The 27,837-nt window shown below is 33.6% G+C and overlaps 1 protein-coding gene across 10 annotated transcripts in view; it reads right to left on the bottom strand.

The window, feature by feature from the left end:
• Ralyl (RALY RNA binding protein like) overlaps nucleotides 1–27,837 on the bottom strand; it is a 735,459-nt gene that overhangs the window by 249,091 nt on the left and 458,531 nt on the right. The window contains exon 1 of one of the 10 annotated variants that reach the window (XM_020151095.2): nucleotides 5–224. The exons of 8 other annotated variants lie outside the window; for them this stretch is intronic. In XM_020151095.2, coding sequence (XP_020006684.2) covers nucleotides 5–191 — 187 coding nt within the window. In that variant the 5' untranslated portion in view covers nucleotides 192–224. Of the gene's footprint in view, nucleotides 1–4; nucleotides 225–27,837 lie in introns of those variants that run through there. One more of the 10 variants, XM_074068785.1, reaches the window with a different exon arrangement.

The following is a 27,837-nucleotide window of genomic DNA, read 5'->3' as shown; positions in this document are numbered from 1 at the left end:
TTACATCTCTGATGTCTACGTTTGCTTCTGTACATGGTCATTCTGAGAAAATCCGACTTTCTAAGAAGTAATTGGTTTGACCACGGAGACAAAGAGACGGGTTGTGCTCCTGCTTTGCAGTAAGACTGTTGCTCACTGACAGAAGGTAACCAGCAATCACACAGTGAAAGCCAGGGTAATACCATTCTCATAAAATTACAGGGGAGATGCTACAGCTTGTAACTTCTGTATCTAATGCAAATCTCCTAGAGAAAATTGTATTATTTTACATTCCCACAACCAATATCAGTTAAGTTCTCTAATAATATCTGCACTATTAAAGCGTTGTGCTTGAGGCAATGTTGAATTAAGAATAGATTCATGTGGCTAGCAAGAATACTGAAAATTTAAATATGAAATATAAAAACCCTTGCTTGGTATTTAAGAATATTTGAAACTATCCTATGGGTTCATATATCTTTTAGCCCCTATAGAATATTATAATTTGTATTTTATCCTGAAACTCTGCTTAGTTTTCTATGAAACCCTTAAGTACTTCATATATCTAATTATTGAAGTAATTATCACTTTTGGTCTTTTCTATACTTCAAACAGTCTGCACTTTTCAGAAAAAGCAAGAATGGCATGTTCTCAAATTTGTATTCTCAGGACCTAACACAGAAAATGCACATGATAGGGTGTCAGGGTCAGAGAATGCCTTACTGTGTGCTATGAACTCTGCTCCTTCTTGCAGAAAGCATTTCCAGAAACTTTGCTCCACACACCCTTTGCAGCATCATTTTAATCCTCAATACTTTACTTTCACTATATCTGGGGCATATACCCACCTGAGCATATTTCACATTGTCACCTCGGGTGGAAGCTGTGACTTCATATGCATTGTACTCTTTCCTCAGAGAACAATGCCTGGAACCCAGCAGACGCTCAGGAATACTGCTCCCAGACATTCCAAAGAGTGTATGATGATTTTTTGCCTTTTTGGTGGTACAGGGTTTGAACTCAAGGCTTCTTCTAGGCAGGCACTCTACCACTTGAGCCACTGCACCAGCCAAGTGTATGGTTTTAAAATCCCTTTTATGTGCCAATCAATGTGTCTGAAATTCAGTTTTTATTTAAAATACAGAAGGACCCACACATCACTGAAAAAATTCTATGTACTAAGACTTCCTGATTATGTATTGTTTCATCTTCTACCCAAGAAGCAGAAGTAGGTGTTTTCAATTGTCTATATTATTTCGGTGTTAGCAAACCCAGGTTACTATTGGTAGCTAGGAATCTTATCTTTAAGACTCTTTGTAATAGGATTATTTCAGTGTAAAGAATACTTTGATGCTTAAATAATTACCACATTCAATAATTATAGATATCAAGAATGATACTCAATAAGTTTCTGGCAATACGTATTATATCCAGCTTCCTTAACTTTTGACTAACTACACTCTTTCATAAGACTGTGTCTAAGATCACTATTGATTATAGCTTAAAAACATAGCCAGTATGTTACTCTCCCTACCCTAGATGGATTTTCCTTGTGTTGTCTCTTGAAATGAGCTTATGATATTTCAATAAGTAAAATAATAATGCGTTTTCTACAGAAAATGTAGCGCACAGCCCACCACCCATTTACAAAATCATGAATTTTCCCATGATATTTAATAATCACCTGAAATAATCTATATTTACTTGTTTTTAACTGTTTTTGCCTGTCAGAACATTAGCTTCCTCAGTAAAGAGCCTTGTTTTCTTTAGAGACATGCATCTAGAAGTCAGATCAGTGTCTGGTACAAAATAGGACATCAATAAGTACCTGTAGAATATATGAGTTTTAATAAGTTGAAATTATAAAATCACTATAGTTATAAACTCTTTTTCAGTAAATTTGGACAATAGCCAAATGTATATTTATTGATGAAATTTAGTTTCTTATTTGATGAAAATACTGACCAATTTATACCATCTTGTGTTTCCAAAGACAATTTGAGTGAGTTCTGTGATTTGAATGAAATTATCCAAACTTATAGGCATGAAGATGTATTTTAAATTCACTGCAACAAACTCATGTCCAATAAGTAAAGTCTCAATTATAAAAGTCATTTACTACTTTCTTAGACACAGTATTATAAAACCAACAGACCATAAAAATGGATGCAATCCAAAAAAAAAAAAAAATGAGAAGAGAGTTTGCCTGTTGCGTGCAGTGTATATTTATGATATGAATAAGGTGACTTGTACCATACGATTATTAGGTGGTAATGACAGAAAGGCCAGTAGTTTTAGCATTGCTATGTGATTATACATAAATCAATTTTCTGTTTAAACAGTGTTAGCTCTCCATTATCTATAATTAACGTCAATCTGAATGATTTTTGCAAAGACCATGTAACAATTTAATTAACTCAATTCACATATGCAATAATACCCTCCCCATCCACACCTACCATACTTCACAAATTACATGTTAAAACAAATAACCTGACATACTCATTTGGCAACTTTTCCCTGTGAACCTTGTATCACAGTTGACTTTCTCAGGCTCCATACAGGGATTTCCATCTTACCAATTCTTTCTTGTGTTACTTTTCTCACTTCAGGGCCTACCAAGAACTGATTCCTGATTCTAGTAGCTTGGTTCTAGAGGGCATTGAGTTCCCAAAACTGGGGACCTCAAGCATACTTGGTAAGTAAAGGCCCATTGTGTGCACACACTGCAGCCCAGGGTGGGAGGAAGGTGGGGACAGTGGTAGAGGGAGAGGATAGGTCTTTGTAAATATGAAATCTGGGAAAACTTCCATCATAAGAGTATAAAAGAGGAACCTAGACTGAAGGGACAAAAGAACACTTGAAGAAAGGGGACATGTCCAAGCACTCCCTTCTTATTTCTTCCTATTCTCCTCAGGAATCCTGAATGTCTTACATCAGTTTTGTCTTCAAAATAAACTTCATGCCTCTAAATTCAGAGGCCAAAAGAAGCTGTCATCACTTAACAAAATATTCAATCTTTATACTCCACACTTAAAACTCAAAACAAATGAGCACTGATAAGTTGCTCATTTAACTTAATAAATTATCTAAGTCCAGTAATTATATCAACAATAGCATAGTTGATAGTTGAATAGTCTTTTCACAGTAACAGAATAACAAGCAGAAGAGAAAGAGAGGGGGAAGAGAAAGGTAGAGAGGGGGAAGAGAGAGAGAGAGGGAGAGAGAGAGAGTATTTGTATATTTACTATTATCCAGCTCTGTGTTAAAAATATATCATCAAAACAATTGTTGTTTAAGTATCACTATTTCAATTTTGGAAATGAGGAAATTTAGTCAAATGAGAACAAGTACAGGTAACGGTCAGGGATAGTCCACGTCATACATAGATGTGTTGAGAGCATTTTATTTGTAACTGAGGAACTGAAACAATATGATATTAGGGCTGAATTGAGTGGCAGCTTCTGGTGGAGATTTATGTAAAAGAGGTGCTATCACATCACTATTCATACACAGAAATCAAGTAAATCCTGTTGCTGGCACTCAATACAGAGAGTGCATGCTGTGTGTTTTAGTAAGAGCTAACACTGAACGCTCATAAGGTGCAGGACTCTCCTGGTTTTATTTATTCATTTTATTTTTTGACTTTTCTTGCCTATTTTTGATCATTATTAGTAGAATGGGCTAAGCTGGCCAAATAAAGAGAGAACAGATGACAGAGGTAGCAGCAGAGTGGTAGCAGTGGTGAAAGTGGCAGCAGCTACTGACCTAGAAGTGGCAGCAGTGATAATGGTAGTTCAGTAGCACTGAGTGAGCAGTTAAAGAATTTTAGAGTGTGGCCAGGGGCAGAAAGAATGTGGGCAGAGGCAAAAGAGACAATGAAGGGTCACTGATGAGAAACCACAGGTAACTGGAAGATTTCCAGGGAGCTGCCAAGCCTTAAGGGTCAAAGGTTCCAACACTGTGGGCCTGAGATATAATACTTGCTGTTGTAGGATCTGGGGATCCCAACACCTGATGCCAGCCCAGCAGCTGTCACACTAGCTGACACTGCCTGCTGCTGTTCAATGCTACTGGTGGTTAAAGTCCAAAGCAATAAGCTCCAACCTGGGACTCCTCTAAGTTTGATGTGCGTTATCTCATCAAACACTGACAACAACTCTATGGGGTATGTGTTTTTATTATTAGCATTATGATTATTATCATTATGATTATTTTATGTTGCAGTAAAGTGAAACTGAGAGGTTAAGAGTTCAGACTAAATTTTCACAGACAGCAAGATGTGTAGTGTGTCCTGCTTCAGATCTGCCTTATATTTCTTTAGAGCCAGTGCAATATCACATGCCATGTGAGGATGAAGTGGTACTTTAAGAAGCTATTTAGGAAAAAGGAGATGAGATCTCTCAAAGAATTTGCTTCCACAGCAACCAATGATGCTAAACTATCTTTCAGGAGGAATGGATACAATTAATTGTAGTCAGAGACATTAAAGTTTGGAACCAGAGCTGATTTGGTTGGAATCACAGGTCTGCTCAGCTCTGGGGGAATGGTAATGGTGACTTTCCTCATCTGTCACTCCTCTTCATGCCTCAGCCCTCATCCTTTCCATGAAATGAAACACCAAATACATATTTCCAGAATATCAAGAGTATCAAATTATTAGTCAATCTAGAATTCTGACACCCTTATCTTTATCTGGTTTTAAAACTAAAATGTGTGACTTTCCCATAACTACTTAGAATTTAATCAAGAAATAAGAAGTTCTAAGAATTTTATCTAGGCACAGTATAGAATGTATAGAAACACTATATTTGAAATGTGTGATGCCTGTATTTCATAGAATTACTAGTAAAATTAAATATCAAAGCTGAAATGCTGTCATGGTATGTTGCCCAAATTCCTATTTTATGGATAGGCACCTGGTACACAACACCTGACTTTTACCAGTTTGCTGACTGCATAGGTGAAGGGAACTGAGGTGTAGACCTCAAACAACTTGTCTACTTCCATTGCAGACTTAAATTGGAGACTCCCTCAAGCTAGCTCAGAGCTTTCCTTTTGAAACGCACTGTCTTGAACTTTATTTCTATAAGTGATATCTCAACTTTCCTTTGGTCATTTTTCCTCAGGTTTGAATAGTTACCCAATAGTAACCTATGTCAAACTTTTTTTTTTTTGTGGTGCAGGGAATGGAACCTAAGTCCTTATACATGGTAGGCAAATGCTGTACCACTGAACTACATCCCCAACCCTATGTCATCCCTATCACTTAACAGCTGGATGCACTGTTGAGACTTTTCTCTTACCTTTCCCTCAAAATAGAGGCAGATCCCCCCTGTGGTACCACTGCCTTTTCTCCTCTCAGACATAAGGACTTCCTTCTTTATTGAAACATTTCCTTACTATTACAATTCCTGTAAACTCTTCATGTCAATCTCAGGTCTTTTCAGGGATAACAACCAAATAATTTTCAACCATAGCACAATCATCAGCCATCTTTTCAACAATAACAACACATAAACACATGTACATCTTCTGAATGTATTTTTATTGAGTTGCTTGCTATCTTGCCAAATTCCCTATTATTATACTCACATCTATTCACCCCCTCCAATCAAGTGCTCTTCTATTAGTAAAACCCTAAAAATACATGAAAATATTCAAGGGCTATCTATTAATAACTGCTGCTTGTCATTTCATCTAGCATCCAATTGTACTTTATTTATTTGCTATTTTTATCATTGTTCTCCTTTGATTTGGAGGAAATACAAAGTTTCCTAAATTTTATTCAAGTTTTAATTTATAATATTAGCTCAAGTTAGAAGAAAATAATAATCTCTAGAATAACACTTTTTTTTTATCCTTGACTATTGTTGAAAATGAAATGAGAAAACAAATCAATTCTGTACTCCTTGGTTTATTCATTACATTTTTTGAATGTATCTAGGAAGACTTTTATTGCTTCTTAAAAAAACACAATTAGATTGATTCTATTATGAAATCTTTATTCATTTCTTTGGACTTTCTCCAGTTCCTTGTGCTCTAATATCAAAGAAGTCTTTGAAAGCATCAAGTTTTTGAAATATTTATTACAAATATTAAGCAAAGCTAAAATTTTTCTCCTTTATAAGTCATGTTACAGTTGATCTTATTTTCACTGACTCTCCTTAGTGACAGAGGTTTTTGAGCTCTTGCAATTTCATTGTTTCCTTTTCTGTATGTTTTTTATTTAATCTTACCTGAGTTTCATCTCTTTTCTTTGCTTACATTTGATTATCCAGACTTAGTTATATCTTTTAGTTGTCTTATTTCCCCATTTATGTTTGGATTAATTTGCAGTGTTTTAAGAGTGATGGAATTCTGTCTTCTTTATTGCAATCTTTGGATGGGTGCAAATATTTCATGGTTACAAAAGATTTTCTTAAAAAAATGGAAACATATACAAATAAATGAATCTTGAATTTCTTAAAGAATATAGTGCCTATTTATACAGGCATATGTAATTTTAAAACTTTTAAAATATTTCTCTTCAATGTAATTTAAACAAATGTTGGCTACATTAACTAAAGATGCAAAGTACTGCTATACTCAAAGAAGAACTAAGTCTCTTCAGAGTGATCACCACATAAAAGGTACTATTTGTAACAAATTACTTCAAAGGCATATGAACACAACAATACAGTTTGTTGAAGGTATGCATTTCCGTCTCCCCAAAATTTGTGACCTCCTCCACTTCATATGTTAATCCTAATCCCAGTGTAAAGGTATTTGGAGGTGGGGCTTTGGTAAGAGGTGATTAGGTCAAGTCCCTTTTTAAAAAGACCCAGAGAAATTCTTTTATCTTTCTACTATGTGAGGGCTCAACAAGCAGCTGCCTTCTATGAAGTAGAAAAGTAGAAAAGTAGATAGTACCTTTACTAGGTACTATCTGCCAGGAACTTGATCTTGTACTTTCTAACTTCTAGAACTCTGAGACATAATCTTCTTCTGCTGATAAAGGTATGGTATTTTGTTATAGTAATCTAAATGGAATAGATAGGCATGATGTGTAAGAATTACTGTATCTCACTCCCTGGAGACATTTTGAAGAATATTTCCCCAGAAGCTCATAACTCTTGTGTTCATGTCCTGAGATGAAGGGACAGAACTGAGTTTGCAGAGAAAATTGTTAGAAATTAAAATATCCTTATTGTCATATTAGTTTTTGTGATTATGAAAATTATGTGTAGAATTTTACTTGTTACAAAGAATTTATAAGAGTTTCCAAAACAAAATGTATATACTCTTTCCATCATGCTATTTATCCACCTATCATCTATCTACTATCTAATCTCATTCATTATCTATCTATCTAATCACCCTATTTTAAAAGACAGAGAGTTGAATTGTGTACAGTAAAGCTATCCTAGTAGCTGGGAAGATGAGTCATATTTCAGTGACCAGACTGGATGGAGGAGAAGATTCTTAGGACAGTGGTGGTGACCAGCAAGTGGCACCAGAGGCAGAGGAAGGTAAAATGTAGCGTCTGTGGAGACATGAAGTGCCGCGTATGCTTTTACACAAATTGCTGCTTTTCCTGAGTTCTTTTTCTGATTCATTCTTAGTCAACTTCTTCTCTCAAACTTATCCTGACTTTCTTATTTCTAGAATCTGAACTAGACCATCTGGTTTTATCTTTCTGTTCTCTTTCCCCTCTGCTGTGTGTCATCTGCAATCAGCCTTATACATGTGTGGGTTCTACATCTGCAGATAGAACCAATCAGTCTTCAGGATTAATTCTAAATCAATATATTTGATCTCTGGATCAAATATATTTTAAAAAGAATTTAGAGAGAGATGGTTTAAGATATATAGAAGAATTGATGTTATATGATAACACCATACTATGTAAGTGACTTGAGCATCCACAGATTTTGGTATCGATGGCGGGGACCTAGAATCAATCTCCTATGGATTAGACACCAAGAGACAGTTTATATGAAATTTTACTTTTTTGTATACATGTGACAGTAGGGCATGGATGAGGATAAGTTACCTCAAGTTCTTATTATTATGAGTCAGGTACTAAATACATTATGCTAAAATATGAGTGAATTATAGGATTTAACATTTTACTGTATAATGCCTTGCATTTTCTGTTTTAAAGTGTGTATGTTATTATGGTTCCAGTTATATCATTAATGGCGCCAGTTCAATCTGTGATCAGAATACTTTCAAATTCATTGTGTCCTAAGAGAAGAATCCATCACAGGACACGTGGGTGTAATGGAGTTTATTAATAGTTAGGGAACTATAAAAGGCAGCATGCGGGGACAGGTGGAATCTGGTGGCAGAGAGAGCATGCTTTTCCTTTTTAGGTACTTTTAAAACTTAGTCTATGGGAAGGAAGGAACCAGGTGATTCCCATCCAGTAATCAATGAGTGGGGAGTGGCATGGGCAGTTCCTGGCAAGGTGAGTCTGGGCTGGACCGGCCTGTCCCTAGTTAACCTGTGTATGAATCCAGAACTTTCCCTACTTCTAGCCTGCTCAATATGGTTTTCCATCATCATCCTTACACTCCACCATATTAACTTTAAAATGAAAGTACTGGATTAAATACCTATTAGGCATTTTAAATATAAATAGTCCATTTATTAATTATAGAAGCTGAATGGAATTATAGACATGGAGTGTCTATATTTTGTGGCATGAATTTTATTTTATTTTTTTATTAATCATTTATAAATTTTATTTATGCTACTTTAACCCTAAAACAGAGAAGAAAGTAAGAGTCATCCCATCTTTCAAATAAGAGAACTGAGGCTCAAGTATCATGTTCTCAAAGTTGGTAAGAAGCAGAGATTGAGTGTGTAAGCTTTTCAAGTACAAAATCCATACCCAATCCATGAAACTACTGGGTCACGTATTGAACAAAGAAGTGTCAATGAAACCAAATTCAGAAAACATTAGAGAATAGAAAACACTATCTAGGATTTTGCTTCAGTTTGAATTGCTAAGCTTACTTTCATTATTTTAGTAAATATATCTAATTTTGAAGTGTAAGTCAATGGAAGAATAACTTTGATATGTGGGATGTCAATATACAACATATTCTAATCATCACCTATGCTAGAATACCGTATAAAGAATTTTAGAGGTGCCCATATAATGATTCCAGAGATATTCAAGAAATGGCAGAATTGGTGCCCAACCAATGTATAAAACCTATTGAAATTATGTATTTGTGCTAACCTTTAAGTCAAGTATGGACTTGAAGAATGTTCTTCAGAGAAAAGAATCAAGTGGGCGAAAGAATAATCTGGCAAAAAGTTTCCAATTAAAAATAGATAGAACTAGATAAAAAATTTAAACACTCACACAAAGACACAAACACATAATCTTGAAATTATTGGGCTGGATATTAAAATGATAGGTTCATGGTTTAAAAATAATTTGCTTAAAATGGACACAGATAAATGCTAAGATTTGTGATTCTTTATAATCTTTTAAAAAGTATTAACTAAATATAACTTTCTATTTATGAATCATATTCAGTATACTTTTATTTCTAATGGTAATATCAAAATTTTAACTTCAAAATTTCTAAAAATTTTAAATGTAAAATGTGCATAAAATATCTTAAAGTATATAAATACATTTTGCTTCAGCCCATTTGCAAAACTAGTATATACAGCAGTCCTGCTTTCTAATTCCTTTTCTATTCACATTTAGTTATAATTATCACATTGATGAGCTACTTCAGCCTGCTGAGTTGAGTAGAATGAATTTTCAGGTATAATTTAGCATTACACAGCCCAAGGGTATTTCAGGAATTCATCTTCAATTTTCATTTTGTGTGTTTTTGTGTCTGCTAAAGGGCTCAGAACCACCTGGATATTCTTTGACCTCGAATATGCGTTTCAAAGACAACTATTTGAATAAACTCTGCATTTGCTGTTACCAGCACAGCAGCATATGAGCAGTAAATATGTAAATGAAATTCAGTATTCTCTTACCATTATATAAACCAGTTTTAGATGTTTACTTAAGCATCCTTAGATAGAGAAAGAGCAACTAAGGAAAGGATAAAAGAAACTCAATTTTTATTTTCAAAACTGTCTCTTTTAGTTTAGTGAATGCTAAATCTCATGCTACCTTTAAGTCACACCTCAGAAAGCTTTAGAAAGCTCACTTGAAGTGCTTAGTAAATATTCAATAAGTCATTAAGAGACTCACACGATATGAACAAAAGATAGCAGGTGAAAGGTGATTATTCAATTTAAAACCTTTTGGCTCCCAACATCTAAGACCAGTCGAAGAAATGTTTGTCAGAAAAGAGTACATCAAAGAAGGAACCAAGATTTCAGCTTCTAACTATCTGCTCTTGATTCAATAAGAAATAAAAAAATTGTGTTTTACTTTTGACATTTTTGGGGGGTTGGTGATACATGTGTATCATAAATTCCCATGTTCCAACCTGGGTTAGATTAACCTGATTTTTTATTATAAAATTTCAGATTCTACATATGATCTCTCCTTGGAATTAAATCAACTTTTAATTTTTTCATACACTTAACTTTGTGCACTTAAATTGTGCCATCTAGTTGATGTGATGATAATCAAAAACATGTCTATTCCTGCAGCTTTTATTTTAGTAAAAAATTATTAATTAATACTTGTGCAAGCTAATAAATGAGTATATTCTGTAAGTTCACAAAAAGATTCTCTGAAAGTAGTTTTGTGGTCCTCTTGCAGCTCACAAAATATTAGCCCATGAGTCTGAATGATCCTCTCCTCTCTGAGGCTGAGTAGGAGGATTGTGGAAAGAATGGAGTCACAGGTGACAGTACTTAAAAGAGAACTTTACTTTTGGCAAGAAGTTCAGAGGAATATATTGCTGTAAGGATGAATGACGAGACACAATTCATATTCAATAAATAATGTTGACATGTTGCTCTTATGCTATGCTGCTAATGAATCATAATCTTAATTCTGACACTTGTTCATTACTCAAATTAAAATAATTAATTAGAATTCTCTGCCTTATTGCTTCATGCAATAAATAATTATTGAGTATGTATCTGCACATGGTAGAAAGGGATAGATAAAGATAAAACAGTGATTATCTCAACCTTGAAATTTGATTTATCTTATATATTATGTGAATCCATAAGGTTTTCATAAAGAATATTTTAATAATACTGCTAGTGTTATCTACACAGAATAGGGTTGATATAGTCAGTGTCCTGACAAACTAAGAGATGGGTTTAGTTTTACAAAAATGACAATCGGTGGTGACAGAAAGACCAGTAATCATTGGCACAACATTTTGGGAAACTTTAGAGAAAGCTGAATGAATTATTTCTGTCTTAAAGAGTATTACAAAAATGCCAAGATGTTGTATGTGAGTTGGTGACCATGACATGGATGAGGGGTTAGAGAGAGGTGCCCAAATATATTGAAATTGCCAAAAAAACAAAATACAAACAAACCAACAAAAATCCTGCTGAAAAAATTATGTGCAAAGTCCTGACAAATTATGTACAACGTCTTGACAGTATCAGAGAAATAGTGACTAATAATAACAATAGGAAAACATTTATGGTAAGAATATCAAATCAAGGCATTCTACATGATATTAATTAATATATGACCGTATCATCTTTTTCTGAAAGTTCCAGTCCTTGGCTTCTATGCCTTTATTGGTTTTTACTCTTCCCAAATTTATAATTAATTAGTAGAATCCATAGAATCCTACATATATTAGGATTCCACATATATTTCAAATATCTGCATGAAGCTCCTTAGTCAAATTCTACTCTTTCAAATGAGACTTGTTGAAACTATTCCAGGAATGGGAGGAGAGGGGATAAAGGAGAATGATGAAGGGATGAATTTGACTACAACATATTGTAAGAGCTTTCGTAAATGTCACAATAAAAAAATACCTATTATTAAAAAGGGTTGGCAGAGTGACTCAAGTGGCAGAGTGCAGCAAGCACTCTGAGTTAAAATCCCAGTACTGCCAAAATACAAAACAAAACAAAAAACCAACCAACCAAACAAAAAACATTGTTTACCAGATATAGCAGTACACCTGCAATCCCAGCTCTGGAGGGAGAGAGGATCACAAGTTTAAGGCCAGCCTGGGCTACATAATGAGAACCTGTCTGGAATATAAAACAGGTCATGTTAAGGGGAGGGGGAGCAGTGAGGAGGGGAGGGAACATGAAAACAGTCAAGAAGGGTGAATATGGTTGATGTACTTTCTATACATATATAAATAAGGAACATAGAAACCTGTTGAAGTTTTTTTAAGAAGAGGGATGGGGGGAAAATGGAGAATATTGGAGGGGATGAACCAAACCAGGGTACAGTATATGTATATGTGAAAATGTCACAATAAAACCTTCTATATAACTATTGTATACCAATAAAAACATTAAAAAAGAAAACAAATTCTATAATTGCTACAAGTGTGGTGGTTTACATAGAAACACTACTGATTTTGTGTATTGATTTGTATCTTGCCATTTCTTTGAACTTATTTATCAGTTCTAACAGATTTTTTGGATCATTTAGAAATACACATACACACACACAGATAATTGCGCCATCAGTAGAGAAAATTAAATTTCTTCCTTTTGTATTTGAGTATCTCTTATTTCTTTTTTTTGCCTAATTTCCCTAGCTGATTTCTAGTGATATGTTGCACAAAAGTCATAGTGGTGGGTTCCTGTATCTTGTTCTTGGTTTCAGTGAGTAAAATTAAGTAAAAGGTTAGATATCAGTTTGTCATATAGGGCTTTTATTGTGTTGAGGTACACCACTCTGGCCCTAATTTGCTGAGAAGTTTTTGTTTTACCATGAAAGGATATTGAAATTTGTCAAAAGTTTTATTTATTTTTTTGGCAGTACTGGGGTTTGAACTCAGGGCCACTCTGCCAGCCCTTGTGAAAACTTTCTGCATCCACCGAGATAATCATATGATTTTTTTCCTTTTATTTTGTTAATATTGTGAATCACATTATTTATTTATGTATGTTGATTCATTCTTTTATCCCAGGAACAGATCCCATTTGGTCATGTGAGTAATCCTTTAATGTGCTTTTGAATTCAACTTGCTGGTATTTGTTGATCATTTTTGTAACTATGTTCATCAGGGATATGGGTTTTTATTATTTTTTTCTTGGTGTATTCTTGTCTGGCTTTGATATCAGGATAATGCTAGCCTTATAAGATGAGTCTGGAAATACTTTTTGTATCAGTCATGTCTGATATATACTAGATGTTCTTCAAATATTTATAAAATGAATTAATATATTATTTTTCTATTGTTGTTTTAACAAATTACCACAAAAGTAATGGCTTAAGACAGTACAAAGTCATTAGCATAATTCTAGAAGTTAAAAGCTTAAAGTGAGGAATTAGTTAGTCTATATCCATTATGAAGAATTTAGTGGACAGTCTTTGCTAGGGTTTTCCAAATTCTAGAGACAACCTGCCTTCCTTGTCTCATGTGCCTTTCTCCACCTTCAAAGTTCATCACTTCAACTACCAAATCCATCACCACTTCTCCTAGTCTTTACCGTGTCCTTTCTGCCTATTATGAAGATTCTTGTGATTACAACAATCTATTTGGATAATCTAGAATAATCTCCAAATTTTAAGATATTTGATATAATCACATCTGCAAAAACCCTATTCACATATAAGGAAAACATTGGTTGTAGGAGTTAAGATATAGACATCTTACAGAGGTCATTATTTGATTCTGCCTACCACAGTATCCACTTTATCTTCCATATATTCAGTCACACTTGTCATATACAAAATATATCCCCCAAATTCTTAACCTGTTAAAGCACCAACTCAAAATCAAATATCACATCTTATCTTATTATCTCTTCACCTACATAGTCTAAATCAGGTATAGGTGGGACTCCAAGTGTGATCCATTCTGGGGTAAATTCCTCTTCATCTTTGAATCTGTGAAAGTAGAAAGTAAGTTACCTGTTCTCAAAATACAATGATAGGAAACATAAAGGTAGAACTTTAACTATAATCATTAATAATAACAATAATAGGATTAAAGAGTCAACATAGAAGAAACTTCCAATTGGGAAAATTCCATGAGGTTTACAAGGCTGGGAATAATCCTCTTTGACTCTTGGTTCCTCAGAACATGTCTCCATCTTTAAATGATGCATGATAGTATTTAATAGCTCCTGTGGAATTAATTAAATCCATAGGAATAAAACCAATTGATTGCATAAGATAATAAGAGAGGCAACTCAGTTTCTGCTATGAAGACAGTTTACAACTTCAGGGATGGTGTTGTGTAGCTCATTTGAGAGCACATGCTTAGCATGCATGAGACCTTGTTCATTTTCCAGCACACATACACACAAAACAACCATTTATATCTTCACCTGGGAAGACAATGACTGAAAATATGACTCCTAAAGTTCAAAGATTTCTGTGACATGTATTCATGTTAGTAAAATTTCTACTGAAATGTAGCATACACGCAGAGAAATGTACAGATGATAAATGCAGATCTTAACACATTTAAGAGTGAGCACACTATGTAATTAGTATCAAAATTGAGAAATCATCCCTGTCCTTTTCCTTCCCAAAGTTAGACCATTCAAACTAACAATAGTATAAATTAATTATCTCTTATTGAAATTTATAGAACTAGAAGTATGTTACAATTCTATGGTATTTGCCTACTTTTGCTGAAAATTATTTTGTGATATTCAAACATATTGATTGGTAGGTGCCACATAGTCTATATTCCTTTTTACCTTTATATAGTATTTGATTGTATCAATGCACCAAAACTTTGTCCATTTCACTGTTGATAGAATATATATCTATACATATATATGTATATGCATATATATATATATATCTATACATATATATGTATAGATATATTCACTTTGGCAGATTTATATTTATATTGAGTTATATGTATTTATATTGAGGAGAATTACTAATTTATATGCTATTGTGTAATAGGCTATAGTAGAAACTATAAAGCTATTGCCTTAATTATCATAGCTTTATGAGGTTTTCCAAAGGGCTTATAAAAAATTTACATTTCCATAATGTGTGAGAGTTTTAATAATTTCACATTTTTGTCAACACTTGTAAGTATATTCATTTAAAATATTTTAGGGTGTGTGTAGTGAGAAAGTACTATAGTTTTAATTTACATATCCTTAGTGAGGTTGAACACCATTGTGTTTGGGTCATTTGTATTTTCTCTTTTCTACAGTGCTATTCAAGATGTTCTTCATTTCTCTATTGAATCTTCTGTGTGTGCATGTGTGTGTTACTTGCTTGTTGGTTTGTAGAAATTCTTTACAAGTTTTGATCCTTTATCAGACATGCTTATTTTATATACTGTCAGTGTTGTGGCTTACTCTTCATTCTGTACATGATGCATTTGATAAACAGAAGATCATATTTTGACAACATCCAGTTCTTTTATTTTTCCTCCTATTATTATCTTCTAACCTTTAAGAAAGCTTCATGCTCACCAAAATAATGAAAATATGTTCTTATGAATACCTCTAGGAATTTTTATCTTTGATCTAATTAGAATTCATTTTGACGTATAGTGCTTGGTGAGGAATCAATATTACTGCTTTCCATAGAGAGATTCAATTGACCCACACAGTTTAAAAAGACACTGCACTGCATTGTCACTTTTAACTTAGTCAACCAACCACATATGTATGGATCTATTTCTGGATTCCACATTCTCTATCTTTAGTCCATTAGTTTGTCCTTGCACTATAATTATATTGCCTTAATTATTTTGGCTTTATATTAAGTTGATATCTAGTCCTGTTGAATCTATCATTTTTTTTCTTCATGGAAATTTTAATATTTTATTCCTTTGTATTTACAAATTAAATAGTAGAATAAGAGCATAACTTAGAAGATCATTGAGATTCTATTAGGATTTTATTGAATCTATAGAATAATTTGGTGAAATATGATATTTGATATCCTCAAATCCATAAGCAGATTTTTAAGGTTTCAGGATGGTGATCATTAGAGATATTCTGATATATTGGAATTTTAAAAGGCTGTTTCACAGGGGATTTTTTTAATGTTTAAATTCTATATTTTTATTCTACTGCAGGTCTATAGAAAGAAAAAAATGAGTATTTGGAAATGGTAAACTAATTCTAAATGATTCAGATTATATTGCTTTAGATTTCCTATATATTCAACCAAGCTACCTTTACATAAGTTTAGTTTTCACTACTTTCTGAGGTAACTATGACCTCCAGTGCAACACTGAAAATAAGTGGTGGTAGTGGGGATCCTTTTTTTCACTCTTGATTTCAGGGAAAAAGTTTCAATTTCTCATCTTTAAGTATGATTTTGCTCATGGACATATGTTTGTATTTTCAGAAACTTCTTGCATTAAAGATATTCTCTTCTATTATGGTTTTCCAAGAGTATTTAACTATGATTGGGTATTGAATTTGGTCAGATTTATTCCCTGCATCTACTGATGCATGATATTTTTCTCATTTATTGTGAAATATTTTGGTTTATTTTAAATATTTCATCAGATCTGCATTTCTAGAATAGACTCCCCATGTGATTATGATGTTTTATCCTTTTATGTATAATTGCATTTGATTTGCTAATATTTTGCTCCCTTGTTTAAGATTTTTTCACCTATGAACACGAGAAAGTTTGGAGTATATTTTCTCACCCCAGTGATTTTGGTATCACTTCTTTTGCATATACTTCTTTCCTTTTCTTTTCCTTCCTCCAAGGTAGCTAGACTTGCTCTCTTCTGTGGTTTTCATGGCATCTAGAGCATCCCTCTGTTACAGACTTTACCACCTCCACACAAGACTCATGCAGGGAGGAAGAAATGCTGACCATTACAGCTTAGGAACTGCTCAACTGATGATTCCAAAATCAAATGTGTCTGTGTATTCCTTAGGAATATAATCAGATAATGATTTGGAGTTCTTACTCATCATTTCCCAATATTACTATATCCTATTCTTATTAAAATGTGCAGTTTAATTATCTTCTAGCAAGGTGACTTGGAGAGCTAAAACATAATCTGTATTTTTGGCTAGCCAGAAATGACTAGAGTGTCTCAGATTCAATCTCAAGAGAGATGTGTGGAGATAACCCTCCATGTAATTTAGAATTTGTGACAGAATCCAAAGTCCCTTTGGCTTTCTTTCCGTAATAGTTCATCACAAGCCCATTTATCATTTTAGATCCCTTATAAAGTTATCCTGTCAAATAATATAAAATGTTTTTACTCTAATAAAGCAGAAGAAAGTAATTTTTGCTTTTAGCTTTAATAAATACCAGCTATGTGGAAATTCTCCAAACAGTGCTTTGACTTGCCTGCAAAATGTTCTAACTGTAAAATTCTTACAGAGGTTAGATTTCTTTTCCTTTTAACTACAAAAATCACTTTTACAAAGATAAGGATTTTTATCAATCACACCATTCCAAAGCAGTTATGTCAATTTTCTCACTGTACATTCACATTTCTATGACTTTGCTTCAGTGATAAATTTCAAAAAAAAAAAAAAAAAAAGAAAGAACAGTTACTATCTCCCCAATCTCAGTTCTCACAAGTGAGCTTTGCAATCTACCATCTACTTTCTCCTCCTTGTTTTCCAGAACGTGTTCTAATTATTCAATTTTTGACCATAGGAAATAAAGATTGATTCCAACCATTATGTTATTTGTATGTGAGAAAGGCAGATACATTTTAAAAAATATAATAATTGTTCTGTTATTGTAGGAAACTTCTTTCACCATTTGTTTTTCTAGTTTAGGTAATTTGCAAACAAAGCTCTATATATCTAAGGTGTTCAGTGTGATATTTTGCTATATGACCATGATGGGAAATGATAGCACAAACTAATTAACATGTCTAACACCTCATACATAATCCTCTGTGTGGGGAGAACATTTCAGGCGTACTCACTTAGCATGTTTCAGTTGTATAACACAGTATTATTACATGTAGTTACCACATAGTACATTGGATACCTGGAACTTATTCATCTGCATAATTGAAACTCTATACAACTTTGGTGAACATTTTCCCATTTCCCACACCTCTTGGACCCTGGAGACTGCCAGACTATTCACTGCTTCTATGAGTTTGACTCTTTTTGATTCCATGTATAAGTAGGTCATGCAATAGTTAACATTTTCTGCCTGGCTTATTTATTTAGCATCACAACCTCTAGGTTCATTCACGTTGTTGTCTGTGACAAAATTTCCTTTTCTAATGTTAAATTATTTTCTATTATACATAAAATGGAAATATATGTACTAAATATGCATATAATATATAATCATATTTGTATGTGTGCTTTCTTTATTCACTCAGATGATGATGGATACAAGTTGCCTCTGTATCTTAGCTACTATGAAAAATGCTACATGTATATGGAAGTGTAGAAATTGTCTGACAAATTTATTTCATTTCCTTTGGACATTATCAGTTGTAGGATTGCTAACTCACATGGTAGTCCCATTAATATTTTTTGAGGAACCTCAATACTGTTTTCCATTCATTATCATCAACAGTATAAAAGTTTTACATTTTTTTTTAATACTCACGATCACTGTTCTTTTTTGTCTTTTTGATAATATCCATTCTAACATGTATTGGGATATCTCATTGTGATTTAAATTTGCATTTCTATGATTATTAGTGATATTGAACTTTATTCTCATATAATTGTTGTTGATTTATATGTTTCCTTTTAGGAAATGTCTTTTCAGATCATTTGCCTATTAGGTTTTTTAACTAGGTTGTGTTCTTGCTATTGAATTCCTTAGGTATTTTGGACATTAACCTATTATCAGATAGATGGTTTGCAAATATTCTCTATCTTTTTAATCTGTTAATTGTGTTTCTTTTGTAATACTGAAGCTTTTTAGTTTGATACAATTCTATTTTTCAATTTTCGTTTTGTTACCTGTGGTTTTATAGTCATACTCTCCTCCTGCCCCCAGAAAAATATCATTGCCCAGGTCAATGTCAAATCAACTTCTTTCTATATTTTCTTTTAGCTTTACAGATTCAGGCCTTATGCTCAAATATTTCATGCATTTCAAGTTGATTTTTGTAATGGAGTTAGCTATAGGTTCAATTCCTTTTTCCTACATATAAATATTGTATTTTCCCAGCACCATTTATTGAAGACTCTCCTTTCCCTATTGTATGATCCTTGCACACTTTAATTTACCATAAGTATGTGGACTTAATTCTGGGTTCTCTATTCAGTTTTTTGGTCTACATGTCTGTATGCCAGCATACGTTTATATGCCAGTCCCATATTATTTTGAGTGCCAAAGCTTTGTAGTATATTTTAAATATTTTTATTTAGACACTTATTTGCATCTTCTCTTTTGTCACTTAACATCCTTAGAAGATAAGATTCAAAGGTCACATCAAAGTAAATTCTGCACTGATAGTTGCTACCTATTTTAAAGAGAAAAACAAGATTTTCTTTTATATTACAAACATGAATTCTAAAATTAAAAAAAAAAGAGCAGGATAGTAGTTCAGTTAATCAATAGCAATTTTAGGAAAGGAGTTAAAAATTAAATACTCTAAGTACTCATTTATTTTAGTCCTTTTATGTTTATTTCAAAAAATTATAATGAATGAATAATATGAATTTATCGTTCCCTTATTGTTCTCACCTGTAAAGTGCCAAATAAGTAAACTGAGCAACAAAGCAGTTGCTTTGAATCAAAAGATTCCTTGGAGCCACTACAATAACTATCTAGGCAATTGCAGTGACATAAGTACCTTCAAGAAGTAGCTGGAAGCTTAATGAACACCCAGAATAATAAAATATTAAAGAAGTTTTGCAGAAAATAAAAGAAGTGTTTAGAGCATATCTCTAGAACATTTCAGAGAATCCTAAAGGACACAATGTTCCACTGGTAGTTTGAACAGTTTCAGTAATTTTACTTATTATGCAACATGTTTTCTATTATTGCAATAATTTGTGTCTCTTGATTTTCACCTATAATGAATATAACTATTATATGAAGCAGTGAGTTAATTAAAAAAAAAGATTGCAGTGCTTTCAAAGAATGAGACTTTAAAATATACTTGATCCTCCATGTGGAAGAAGGCCCATTTATTTCAGGAAATCAATATTAACAAAATAATTAGAGTAAATTGAATGGTATTATTTCACTGAAGTATTTTTTCCCATTCAATGTTTTTCCATCAAGAGTGTTCTCAGTGCATATATATGATATTCAGCCCTGGAGCAAACACTGGAAAATTTAAGGCATAAAATGTAAGCTCCTTGAGGGCAGAAACCTTTTTCCTCTTCTTACTTTATTCCATACTACCAGATATATAATGAATACTACATAAATACTTATTGAATGAATAAACAAATCTTCCCATCACAGTGACTTGGCAGAGTATCATGTATTAAATAAATGACAGTTTTGCTGTCACTATTTTATGCACTTTTGAAAGCTTTATGCACTATTGAAAGTTCAGCATTAGTTTCCTCCTGAAAATGTGAAAGTAAGAAACAGATTTAAGAAAGAACTCCTTTTTAAAATAAATTCATATAATTTTTCTGACTTCCTTTTAAATTCTAAATTATATACCTGTTGCTCATGTTTTAAAATGCTGTACTGTGCAGGTCACAAGAGGTCATTTATATAGGAACTAGTTCAAAAGCTGACAAGTTAGCTATAGCAACCAAGAGTTGTTCATTCTTGTGTAGACAATATTTTTTTAAAAGTGAGAAAATAAAGGTGCTTTTACTTCATTTACAATATAGGTGGAATTTGAAATTTAGAGCTAATAATCTTTTTGATCTCTGATAATTTTTTTTAAAAGTACTAATGCTTGACTTCACTCTGAATCACACAACCTGAAAAATTTATTGCTCCTCCAGCAATCCAGAGAAATTCAACCTCCTATAAATAAAGAAATAGAAAGTGGTTTTATTTTCCCCTTGTGCTACCTGTTTATTTCTTGAAACATGTTATCTGTATTGGGTAAAGGAAAAGTAGTCCAGGCTAAAAATTTAGATTAGACATGCATGCATTGAAAGAACATTGAAAAATGTCACACAAACTCATCTTGTGTGGGAGCCAGGTTTGACATTACTCTAAGTTTTCCTTAAAAACAGCTTTAACTGGGAAGGTAGCTGGAGTAATTGCATTTTTATTTTCTTTTATTGCACAAAATATCAATAAATACCGCTGGTCTTAAGCATTTTCTATTCAGAAGCAATCTTTATTCTTTTCTATTTCCAGGTTTATCACCAGTTTAAATTGTTAGATAGATTTTGTTGTAGGTATACTTTTACTATTCAAAAAGTCTCTGAAAAACATATTTTGCTATGATCATTAAGAAATAGGTGTATTATTTTCTCCTTGGTTTAACAACATACAATTTCTTAGTAGGCAATTCATTCTTATGTCCATTTATCATACTTGTTTTTATTCCTTTTTTAAGGATATAAGCATTATAGTGACCATGACTGTTTACATCAACTCTAATCTATACTTAGTATCTTCTGAAAACAATCTTGTTATTAATAATGCATTTTGTAAATATAACAATTTAACTCTTTATTAGTCTGTTTAATAAAGGACAAACAAGATCAAATTTCATTTTATCTAGAATATTGACAAGTGGAGAAAAACAAGTATAGCCTTGAAGGCTTCAAACAAATGGCTCTAACTTGAAATCTTTCTGTCCATTATTTCTTTAATTTCTCATTTCTTCTCTACAGTTTGAGCACACATTATACTTGTCCAAGAATGTGTAGTCAAGCCTGGGTGATTGAAACATTTTGTGAGGATTACAACTTCTGAATTAATTTCTGTGTTTTCTCCATCACAATGAGCATAGAAAGCTTCAATAATCAATTGCTTGGGGGACAGTGATAGCAGAACTAGCTATTATTTACCTTCTTAGCATTCATAATGCTGTTTCATGATTGGGTGAGTAGCCTAAATAGTCATCTCCTATTAAGCATAATTACACCAAAATCCATGAAGACTGATTTAGATTATTTTATAAATCCTATTTGTGACATGGGATTTGGATGCTTACCAGGAGTTTTAAGACATGGTTTGGTCACGACATCCTCACACAAAACAATTCCATTAAAAAAAGATGTTGCTATTGTGAATAGTGCCACAATAAACATGGGTGTGCAGGTGCCTCTGGAGTAACCTGTGTCACAGTCTTTTGGGTATATCCCCAAGAGTGGCATTGCTGGATCAAATGGTAGATCGATGTCTAGCTTTTTAAGTAGCCTCCAAATTTTTTTCCAGAGTGTTTGTACTAGTCTACATTCCCACCAACAGTGTAAGAGGGTTCCTTTTTCTCTGCATCTTCACTAACACCTAGTTATGGAAACAGCCAAGATGCCTCACCACTGATGAATGGATTAAGAAAATGTGGTATCTATATACAATGGAATTTTATGCAGCCATGAAGAAGAACGAAATGTTATCATGTGCTGGTAAATGGATGGAATTGGAGAACATCATTCTGAGTGAGGTTAGCCTGGCCTAAAAGACCAAAAATCGTATGTTCTCCCTCATATGTGGACATTAGATCAAGGGCAAACACAACAATGGGATTAGACTATGAGCACATGACAAAAGCAAGAGCACACAAGGGAGGGATGAGGATAGGTAAGACACCTAAAAAATTAGCTAGCATTTGTTGCGCTTAACGCAGAGAAACTAAAGCAGATACCTTAAAAGCAACTGAGGCCAATAGGAAAAGGGGAACAGGTACTAGAGAAAAGGTTAGATCAAAAAGAATTAACCTAGAAGGTAACACCCATGCACAGGAAATCAATGTGTGTCAATGCCCTGTATAGCTATCCTTATCTCAACCAGCAAAACCCCTTGTTCCTTCCTATTATTGCTTATACTCTCTCTACAACAAAATTAGAAATAAGGGCAAAATAGTTTCTGCTGGGTATTGAGGGGGTGGGGGGGAGAGGGAGGGGGCGGAGTGGGTGGTAAGGGAGGGGGTGGGGGCAGGGGGGAGAAATGAACCAAGCTTTGTATGCACATATGAATAATAAAAGAAAAAGGAAAAAAAAAAAGATGTTGCTAGAAAGGTGGGTCAGTGATAAAGTGCTTGGTTGGCATGCATGAGTTCCTAGGTTTAATTCCCAACAGCACACATAAACACACACATGCACACATACGCACACACATACACACACAGAAACACATGAAGATTTTTTTTTTTTTTTGATGCATCTTGCTGTTTCCATAGTTTGGCTATTATGAACAATGCTGCAATAAACATGGGTGTGCAGGTGCCTTTATTGTAACCTGACTTACATTTCTTCATATGACAGTTGTATATTTAGTTTTTGAGGAGCCTCCATACTGTTTTCCATAGTGGTTATACTAATGTACATTCCCACCAACAGTGTATTGAATATTCCTTTTCCCCTACATCCTCACCAACATTTGTTGTTTTGTGTTATTGATAACAGCCATTCTAATAGGAGTGATAGGAGTGAGGTGTACTCTTAATGTGGTTTTGATTTTCATTTCCTTTATGGCCAGGGATGCTGAGCATTTCTTCATGTGTTTTTTGGTTATTTGGACTTCTTCCTTTGAACAAGCGCTGTTTAATTCTTTTCTCCATTTCTTTATTGGATCATTTTTTGGGAGTTTTTTAGTGTCTTGAGCTCCCTGAATATTCTGGTTATTTATCCCTTGTCAGATGTGTAACTGGCAAAGATTTTCTCCCATTCTGTGGCCAACCTCTTCAATTTAGAAACTGTTTCTTTTGTTGTGCAGGACCTTTTTAATTTCATGTAGTTCCATTTGTCAATCCTTTCTCTTAGTTGCTGAGCCATTTGAGTTCTATTTAGGAATTCTATGCCTATGCCTGTTAATTGCAGCGTATATCCTGTTCTTTCCTGTACTAGCTTCAAAGTTTAAGGTCTTATATTAAGGTCCTTAATCCACTTTGAGTTGATACTAGTACAGGGTGAAAGACATGGATCTAGCTTCAGTTTTCTGGATGTAAATATCCAGTTTTCCAAGCAACATTTGTTGAAGAGGCTGTCTTTTTCTCCATTGTATGTTTTTTTGTAAAAAATCAGTTGGGTGTAGCTGTGTGGATTCATATCTGATCTTCAAGTCTTTTTGTGTCAGCACCATGTTGTTTTTATTGCTATGGCTCTGTGGTGTAGTCTGAAGTCCAGTATTGTGATACCCCCAGTGTTGCTCTTTTTGCTCAGTATTGTCTTAGCTATTCTTGGTTTTTTGTGCCTCCAAATGAACTTTTAGGGCTGATTTTTCTTTTTTTTTTTTCTTTCATTTTTCTTTTATTATTCATATGTGCATACAAGGATTGGTTCATTTCTCCCCCCTGCCCCCACCCCCTCCCTTACCACCCCCCCCTCAATACCCAGCAGAAACTATTTTGCCCTTATTTCTAATTTTGTTGTAGAGAGAGTATAAGCAATAACGGGAAGGAACAAGGGTTTTTGCTGGTTGAGATAAGGATAGCTATACAGGGCATTGACACACATTGATTTCCTGTGCATGTGTGTTACCTTCTAGGTTAATTCTTTTTGATCTAAACTTTTCTCTAGTACCTGGTCCCCTTTTCCTATTGGCCTCAGTTGCTTTAAGGTATCTGCTTTAGATTCTCTGCGTTAAGGGCAACAAATGCTAGCTAGTTTTTTAGGTGTCTTACCTATCCTCACCCCTCCCTTGTGTGCTCTCGCTTTTATCATGTGCTCATAGTCCAATCCCCTTGTTGTGTTTGCCCTTGATCTAATGTCCACATATGAGGGGGAACATACGATTTTTGGTTTTTTGAGCCAGGCTAACCTCACTCAGAATGATGTTCTCCAATTCCATCCATTTACCAGAGAATGATAACATTTTGTTCTTCTTCATGGCTGCATAAAATTCCATTGTGTATAGATACCACATTTTCTTAATCCATTCGTCAGTGGTGGGACATCTTGGCTGTTTCCATAACTTGGCTATTGTGAATAGTGCCGCAATAAACATGGATGTGCAGGTGCCTCTGGAGTAACAGTCTTTTGGGTATATCCCCAAGAGTGGTATTGCTGGATCAAATGGTAGATCGATGTCCAGCTTTTTAAGTAGCCTCCAAATTTTTTTCCAGAGTGTTTGTACTAGTCTACATTCCCACCAACAGTGTAAGAGGGTTCCTTTTTCCCCGCATCCTCACCAACACCTGTTGTTGGTGGTGTTGCTGATGATGGCTATTCTAACAGGGGTGAGGTGGAATCTTAGCGTGGTTTTAATTTGCATTTCCTTTATTGCTAGAGATGGTGAGCATTTTTTCATGTGTTTTCTGGCTATTTGAATTTCTTCTTTTGAGAAAGTTCTGTTTAGTTCACGTGCCCATTTCTTTATTGGTTCATTAGTTTTGGGAGAATTTAGTTTTTTAAGTTCCCTGTATATTCTGGTTATCAGTCCTTTGTCTGATGTATAGTTGGCAAATATTTTCTCCCACTCTGTGGGTGTTCTTTTCAGTTTAGAGACCATTTCTTTTGATGAACAGAAACTTTTTAGTTTTATGAGGTCCCATTTATCTATGCTATCTCTTAGTTGCTGTGCTGCTGGGGTTTCATTGAGAAAGTTCTTACCTATACCTACTAACTCCAGAGTATTTCCTACTCTTTCCTGTATCAGCTTTAGAGTTTGTGGTCTGATATTAAGATCCTTGATCCATTTTGAGTTAATCTTGGTATAGGGTGATATACATGGATCTAGTTTCAGTTTTTTGCAGACTGCTAACCAGTTTTCCCAGCAGTTTTTGTTGAAGAGGCTGTTATTTCTCCATCGTATATTTTTAGCTCCTTTGTCAAAGATAAGTTGCTTATAGTTTTGTGGCTTCATATCTGGGTCCTCTATTCTGTTCCACTGGTCTACACATGAAGATTTTATGCCTGTAATCAAGCTTTGCATATTCTCACAAAAGTCACAAACTAGTAGTTATTCCTACCTCATGTATATCAACAAAATTGCAGGGAGTATTTGGAGGCAGGAATAAGTTATACTTCTAATACAGTCATAGTGCCATAGTGTGGCAACCCAAATTTATTATCTATATCTCTCTGTCAGTGATTTCTAGACTCTGGGAATTCTTGGATTATTAACATTTCAAAGGAGGATAGAATCTTTCAAGTAAATTAAAAATGCCTGTGTTATTATCATCAGTTATGAAAACATAACCATCTAATGTCTACAAACTATACTGAAAAGGCAAAGGTGACATTTTAAGACAATGTGGGCCCCAGAAGACAAATTCTTTAAAGTGATTAAAGCGTGAAATAGGAATTCTGCAGAGAAGATAAAATTGGCCTTGGAGAGGAAAGGGATGCTTCAATTTGATAATATTAATGTTTGAGACATGCATATAATCAAATACTGGTTTTCTAAAGTAAATATCGACTTATAATTTTAGTTTGAAATTTAGCTTTAAAAATATTCCACAGGCTTGGATGGCATTTTTTTGTAGTTTTGAAGTAAAATTTAAAATATTATCAGAGGAATGAGATATGGTACATTTAATTTCCCTATTTCTGAGTAAAGTCCCTGTTAAGACAAATTACTTAAAAACATTGTTGGTTACACTTTGATACATATTATTGAAAGAAGAAATTCTTCAAAGTAATCTCAAAAACACCTAAATTACCCAAGTTTATGTAATTTAAAAATAGGTAATTTATCAGATATTGGTTTATATTAAGTAGAATAAGGAAGAATCAACCCAAATCCTTTGCTTTGCTATGCTTATAAATGTCTCTTATTCTCATTTTCTAAAATAAATATTCAGATTAAAACACATTTCTCAGTATAAAGTTGGCAGTAAAATAAATCTTGTTATAGATTTTTATGTTTAAAAATCCCTTCATTTCAATAATTTAAACATATTTACATTTTAAGAACTAGAAGCTACTTAAAAGTTGATACTACTAAATTTTATGTCTTCTTTATTTTTTTACCTCTAAAACATTGGCACATGATTTTTTACAACCAAATTTTAAATAAAAATATGCAAATTTAGCTCAAACTGTGTCTACTTTGCAGAAAATCTTCTAAAATATTCCATAATCCTAAATTTCATGTATAACCTTGTAAGCAAGCACTGACTGAACAGGAACAGGCAAACAGAGGTCATTTTGTTTAATAAAAATTTATTGATTATATAATAACAAAACATAGGGATAAAAAATAAATTGTCTTGTCCTGCAGGATAATATGACCTTGAGAAAATAATTATGGTAAGAATTATCTTAGAAGCACTTACAAAGTACTCGGTAATCATCCACACTCTATGATTTGACCTGTAGTAGAAGAAGGAAAACCGCAATAGCTATAAGAGAATGCAACATTTGGTGCAATGTTCAAGAATGGGATAGGAGTTGAAACATGCATAGTTGGCAAGGGAACAGGAAATCCAGATTCCAAACGCACTAAAATTGTAAAAATCCAGCAAAATCCCACCTTTCCATGTGTCTAGACAATATGAGATTTGAAGTTTCAAAGCTTCAAAGGCTCTTTTCCAGTTGTACAAATTCTACAATTCTATTTCATACCTTAGTTAACTTCATAAAGCAAAGTCTGTACAAATCCATCCAGCAGAATTATATGAACACTTTTCTTGAAACCAGAACTTTTCATACTCATCACTTTGCCAAAGAAAGATGGGCTGTCTGACATTTTTCTCTTGAAGTCCCTCATAGAGGCAGTCACCAGAAATTGTTAATTTTTATGCAAGCACAGTATTCAAAATAAGATGAATGTCAGGCAGAAAGAATTACACATAA

This window comes from Castor canadensis, chromosome 3 (genome assembly GCF_047511655.1).
Source record: "Castor canadensis chromosome 3, mCasCan1.hap1v2, whole genome shotgun sequence".
Taxonomy (NCBI): domain Eukaryota; kingdom Metazoa; phylum Chordata; class Mammalia; order Rodentia; family Castoridae; genus Castor; species Castor canadensis.
The sequence above is the reverse complement of the archived record's forward strand: the minus strand, read 5'-3'. Positions and strand labels throughout refer to the sequence as shown.